The 6,708-nt window shown below is 52.3% G+C and overlaps 1 protein-coding gene across 1 annotated transcript in view; it reads right to left on the reverse strand.

Annotated features, from left to right (window-relative positions):
- Positions 1-5,573: 5,573 nt before the first annotated feature.
- The window catches only part of TMEM255B (transmembrane protein 255B), a 39,964-nt gene continuing 38,829 nt past the window's right edge, over positions 5,574-6,708 (reverse strand). The window contains 1 exon segment of the mRNA XM_044913128.1: positions 5,574-5,640. Coding sequence (XP_044769063.1) covers positions 5,574-5,640 — 67 coding nt within the window.

Genomic DNA, 6,708 nt, shown 5'->3' on the forward strand with positions numbered 1-6,708 from the left:
GGTGATTCTGACTGTGCACCATGGAGATGAGGCTGGGGTGATTCTGATTGTGCGCCCTGGAGATGAGGCTGGGGTGATTCTGACTAGGCACCGTGGAGATGGGGCTGGGGTGATTCTGACTGTAGGCCCTGGAGGTGGGTCTGTGGTGATTCTGACTGTGCCTTGGAGGCGGGGCTGGGTTGATTCTGACTGTTCGCTGTGTTGGAAGAGCTGGATGAACCTGATTCTGCCTCATGGAGGAGGCCAGTAGACCATTTGATTTTGTGCTATGGAGATGGAGTGGGGAATAGAATATGCTGTGTGACAGATTTATAGTCTAACTTGGTTTTTGCTTTTCAAGAGAAGAGCCACAGTAATTTTGTGTGTTTGTTGTTCTTTGTGGGTTTTTTAGGATAGTATTGATAGAGAATACGTGTTTTATGAAAAGGGCTCTTCTGGGTCATTTAGTAGCATCCCTGCCATCTAGGAACTAGCGCCGGCAGTACCCGGGCCCCAACCCCCGCAGCATTCACAGCAATCAAAAATGTCTCCAGACATTGCCAAACGTCCCCCAGGTTCAAAACCATCCCTGCTGAATGCCACTGCATTAAAGATAAGGGATATTTGACCTAACCTCACATGGCATAAGGTAGAGTGTATATTTAACTCTAAAGGTAGTCTATAAAGCACTAGAAGATCATGTGAAAGTATAGCTTGTGGGCCTATGAATCCACCCTTCCTTCTCTTAGTAAAGCTCATTGGCACGCAGCCATACCCATTACTGTTCTCTTGCCTACACCTGGATTAGCCCACAATGTCAGAGTTGAGTAGTTGCTACGCACTTACTGGCCCTCTCAACCAACAATACATACTATCTGGCCTTTTACACACAGACTTTGCTGACCCTTGTGACAGAAGAGTGCTATCATGGGAGTGACTGGGTGGCTCAGTCGTTAAGCGTCTGCCTTTGGCTCAGGTCATGGTCCCAGGGTCCTGGGATCGAGCCCCGCGTCGGGCTCCCTGCTCCACGGGAAGCCTGCTTCTCCCTCTCCCACTCCCCCTGCTTGTGTTCCCTCTCTCGCTGTGTCTCTTTCTGTCAAATGAATAAAATCTTAAAAAAAAAAAAAAAGAAGAGTATTAACTATTTCTTAAATAAAACACAAAGTGCTGGGTGCCTGGGTGGCTCAGTCGTTAAGCATCTGCTTTCAGTTCAGGTCATGATCCCAGGGTCCTGGGATCGAGTCCCACATCAAGATCCCTGCTCAGCGGGAAGCCTGCTTCTCCCTCTCCCCCTGCTGGTGTTCCCTCTCTCGCTGTCTCTGTCTCTATCAAATAAATAAATAAAATCTTTAAAAGAAAAAAACCCACAAAGTGTTCTGATGATGAAGGAAAAGATTTAAAAATTGAGCGACATTAAAATCAAGAACTTCAAGAACAGAGTTAGAAGACTGACCGTATCCAACTCCAAGACCTACTGCAAAGCTACCACAATCAATACAGACTGGTATTGCCAAAAGAATGGACAGATCAGTGGAGCAAACAGAGAGCCCAGAAACAGACCCACGTAAATGCAGTCACTGGTCCTTGACAAAGGAACAAAGGCAACACAACGGAGCTAAGATCGTCTCTTCTACAAATGGTGCTGGAGCAACTGGACATCCACATGCTGGAAAATGAACCCAGACACAGAACTTACCCCTTCACAAATAACCCCAAAAGTATCACATACCTAAAGGTAAAAGGCAAAACTATAAAACTCCGAGATAGGGCATGAGGATGACTTGGTAGACACAGTACCAAAGGCATAATTCATGCAAGACAGAATGGACAAGCTGGACTTCAGCAAAGTTAAAACTTCTGCACTGCAAAAGGCAATGTCAAAAGAAGGCAAGCCATAGACCAGGAGAAAGTATTTGCAAAAGACACATCTAACAAGGGACTGGTACCCAAAATATACAAAGAACTCTTAAAACCCAACAACAAGAAAACAAACAACCCAAATAAAAATGGGCAAAAGACCTGAACAGACACCTCACCAAAGCAGGTGCACAGCTGGCTAATAAGCACATGACAGGGTGCTCCTCGGCATTGTCATTGGGGAACTCCAGATGGACATGACAGCGTGACACCGCTGCCCACGTACTAGAGCGGCCATGACCCGGATCACCCACAGTGCCCAGTGCTGGCAGGTGAGAGCTGGTACGGCTGCCTGGAAGAGTCTGGTGGTTTCTCACAAAGCCAAACACACTCTTAGCATCCGACCCAGCAATCACGCTCCTCGGTATTGACCCAAAGGAGGTGAAAACATATGCACACAAAATCCCGGGCTGGGGCAGAGGTGGGAGGGGCTGGCCTCTCGTCCTGGCCGGTCTCCTCTTATCTTCTTTGTCGTAGCACCACCTCATACCTTTGCTTTAAGCATTCTTTCTGCATGTATGTTAAATTTCATAATTAAATCACTTTAGGACACAAGAAAAGGAAATACATTTATAACTATTACCACCTGGAAAGCCACTAGATGAGTAAGGGCCTTGCCTCCTGGACATTCTCTTTTTCCGATCGGTCAGATAACCTTTCCCCTCAAGTTCATAGGGCATCTCTGCTCAGCTAGGGATCATTCTTCATGGTGATGATGATGGTCTTGTTCTTGTTCACTGTGCCATACTCTTGGTTCTGCTTTACACACATTAATGTCATGGTATTCTGCTCCCTTTTCCTTGAGATACAAGTCACATACCATAATATTCACCCTTTAACAATATACAAATCAGTGGGTTTTATTCATCAACAAGGCTGTGCAACCGTCACCACCATCTGTTTCTAGAACATTTCCTTTCCACCAACAGGGAGCCCTGTACCCATTAGCAGCCTCCAGCCTGGGTCTTCTGAGTGCCAACCACAGTCAGTGATGGAGGAAGAGTAGCTCAGCCAAGGGAGGGGCTGAGGGAGAGGTCCCACCGAGACCCACTCAGCATGGTACCCATCAGAGCTGCCAGGCCAGGTCCCTTGAAGCATCTACACTCGGGCACAGACGAGCCAGCATCTGTCGCTATAAAGGCAAAGGCTTTGGCAGAGATTTTTTCCCCTCGGGAAATGGTATCCAGAACACACTGCAGACCAGGGACACACAGGCACCACATGCCAGGGGTGGGGGAGCTGTCCTGGGGACTGGGGGTTAGGTGTGGTCACGTGCAGTGTACAGAGTGTGGGGAGTTCTTCTGGGAACTGGGGGTCAGGTGTGGTCATGTGCAGTGTGCAGAGTGTGGGGAGCTGTCCTGGGGACTGGGGGGTCAGGTGTGGTCACGTGTATTGTGCAGAGTGTAGGGAGCTGTCCTGGGGACTGGGGGTCAGGTGTGGTCACGTGCAGTGTGCAGAGTGTGGGGAGCTGCCCTGGGGACTGGGGGGGGGGGTGCCTGGAACCACCACCAGGCTGGGAGTTGAATTGTTCACATTCTTTGTGGCTGGGGCAAGGGATAAAGACATTCCTGTGGGCAAAAGCAAAATTGTTGGCCTGGGAGTTTAATATTTTTTATCAGCTCTTGGGCTCCCAGGGCAGATAGAAGTGGCTTTGGGTGACGTTGGTGTGAACGATCTTGGGAAACACGGACGCTCCTGCGTGGCTCTGACCCCAGGTTGAGTGCGGAGGTCAAAAGCTGTCCTTATGTCTTGGCGCCCGGCTGTTTTCCGGGGCTGGTGGCGCGGTTCCAGCCGGCACAGGCTGATGTGCTGCTCAGCGGCTCTTCCAGGCGGTCCGGGTCCTGATGAGGAGGGAGCCCCAGCCTGGGAGCCCCAGCCCTGGCACTTCGCTCCCTGCAGGCCAGCGGGTGCTTGGGGTGCACCCTGGAGGCCGTGGAGCCGGCCTTTCTTCCCTGTCCAGGCCCCCACATGACAGTAAGCTCACGAAACGCATCCGACTCCTCGGATTGCCAAAACCTCCTGACTCGGCCAAACTGTGCTGGTTCCTAAGCTCCAGGCAGATGAGGTGATTGCTGGGGGCCCCCAGGCGCATGAGCCGCACACCGAGGTGCCCAGGGGCCCCCGCTCTGGCGCGCCCTCCTCAGACGCCGAGCCCGGCTGTAGGAGCCGCCTTGGCGCTCCCTGTTCCCAGCCCTGCGCCAGTAGGAGGCATTTCCTCTGAAGGACACAGCGTGTTGTTTCCCGTGTGCAAACCCAGAGGGTGGGCACCGCCTCCGTCTGCAAGGAGGAAGTCATGCGCAGGCCAGGGCTGGGCCCGGTGTGACCCGGTCAGGGCTCCGGAGTCTAAACGTAACTCGCTCCCACTCCTAGTAACTGAAGGCGGCTCGCGGACCAGAGAGCAGGCCTTTGGCTTCCTTGCCTTCTAAGGTCAATTAGCTGGGCTGCTCACCTGACCTGCCGTGTGTCTTCTATCCCATGTACGGCCTCCTCATGTGAACGTGTATGCTCACCCTCTTTAGAGAAAGCTTTCCATGTGCTCAGAAAACTGGGCGGTGTTTCTGCGCTGCGCGGGGAACATTGTGTTAGACCAGCAGGAGGAGCAGGAGACCGCGTCTCCTTACCAGTCTCGTCTTACTGTTTTCCTCTCCCTTCTTCTCTCCGCCCCTTCCCTCCCCACCTTCCCTCCCCTCCCCACCTCTGCTTATCTCTTTTCCCCAGTGACCCGGGACTGTAATTTAGGACTCTGGCCTGTCACTCAGCCAGGATTTGATCACTGCCCAGGTGGGTGCACACTTGCTGCACCAGGTGTGTCCTGGTCAACGGTCATTGGTCTGCAGGAGGCAGAGCTGCACCCCAGGCTCTGGCTAAAGGGCCTCAAGAGTCAGCCAACCCGGTGGTCATCTGGAGCAGAGAGATTGGGTCTTAGAGGTATCTGTTCTGCAGGCAAGGGGGGCCCCATATGGGGCTCCCTGTTTAGCAGATTGGACAGCCTCTAGAATAATCCATGAAAGATGGCAGCTGGTAGCCCAGACGCTTTGAATAGGAAGCATGTAGCCTCAGGTGGCAAGTCTTTTGGCAGGTGTGACGGCAGATTTGGAAAGAAAGCACACACAGACCTCAGGGAACGCACACGCCTTACAAGCAGCATTTGATATTTGAGCCAAAGCGTCTTTTCATCCCCATCAAGGGCATGCGGAGAGAGCACAGCATTGAGCATGGAACCCCTGAGCTTCATGGGGACACACTTATAAATATGTAAGCATACAACACATCTTAAAATATCCTCACACGGGGCCATATTCCCTTTGCAGAATAATAATAATGAGCTCATTAGGGAGATAGTAAGAAAGCAAATTTTGTTTAGTAAGTGATAACAGAATATGAGAGCAAGGAGGCTCCAGGTGGGAATTCTGGGTCTATTTGGTGTCTGGCTTCCACTCTGGGCCAGGCAGTGGAGCTGAGGTGCTGCCTGGGGCCTCGGTCGCCTGGGGCTCTGTCCCCACCCCTGGTCTTGGCCTCTCTGCCCACCGAGGTGCCCAGGAGGGGAAAGAGGGCACAGACTTCAGGAACATTCCCCTCATGTCTCTAGGAGGTTGGCCACAGAAGCAGGGTTTGTAGAGGCTGCTTTGTTTTTTAAGAAACCAAAACTAAACTAATTTTCAGTTGACCCCCGTGAGTCATGGAGTGTAAGGGGGGGGCTTCTCCCCTGGGAGGAAGTGGGCTGGAGCACAGAGAGGTGGGGCCCTGGGAGGCTGCGCATCCTCGGACAGAGGGGGGTCCCCGGGACTCGAGACTGGGAAGCGGCCGCCACGCTGCAAGGGAACAGAAAGGTGTCCTCAGTCCACAGAGGGGCCAGCCCCACACACAGCCCGCATGGAGCACGACAGCATGCCGAGCACCACCAGCACCCCAGAAAGAGTCCTCGTGGGGCCCAGGCTCCCTCCGCACCCAGGGCCACCCACCCAACCCAGGCTCCTTGATCAGAGTATATCAGTGAGGCCAGAGGGAGGGCCCCATGTGGTCCGAGGGGTCTCCTCTGCATGCAGTCTGCCCCTGCACCCCTGCAGAGATGCCCATTCTCGGAATTGCTGGCTTCCCAGCCGTGCACCCGCTGTGCATGAGTCTTGCCCCAAAGTACAAACATGTCCAAGGAAGAGGCTGCCCAGAGCATCGGGGGGGGGGCCCTCTGGGTTCACCCAGCACTTCCTATTTTCAGGAAAAACTAAGACATCAACATTTTCAATATAGCTCAATGGTTAATTTTATGTGTCCACTCTGCCAGGTCTTGGTGCCCACTGGATGTTGCTGTGAAAGTGTTTTCTAGATGCAATTGACATATTAATCCACCCAGTCATTTGAAAGTCTTAAGAGGAAAAGAGTGAGTTCCCAGGAAAGAGGGACTCTGCCTCTGGGTGACTGAGCCTGCAAGATCCGTTCTTCCTGGTCTGCAGCCTGCGTCTGTCCTGCTTGGAGGTTCTGGGTTCTGTCTGTCTGTCTGTCTCTGTCACTATCTGTCTCTCTGTCTCTGTCTCTCTGTCTGTCTCTCTGTCTCTCAGTCTCTGTCTCTCTGTCTTGTCTCTCTGTCTACATCTCTGTCTCTCTGTCACTCTTTGTCTCTGTCTCTCTGTCTCTCTGTCTCTGTCTCTCTGTCACTGTCTCTCTGTCTGTCTTTCTGTCTGTCTCTCTGTCTCTGTCTCTCTGTCTACATCTCTCTGTCTCTCTGTCTCTCTGTCTCTGTCTGTCTCTGTCTCTGTCTCTCTGTCTCTGTCTCTCTGTCTTGTCTCTCTGTCTACATCTCTCTGTCTCTCTGTC

This window comes from Neomonachus schauinslandi, chromosome 3 (genome assembly GCF_002201575.2).
Source record: "Neomonachus schauinslandi chromosome 3, ASM220157v2, whole genome shotgun sequence".
In the NCBI taxonomy this organism is placed as follows: Eukaryota; Metazoa; Chordata; class Mammalia; order Carnivora; family Phocidae; genus Neomonachus; species Neomonachus schauinslandi.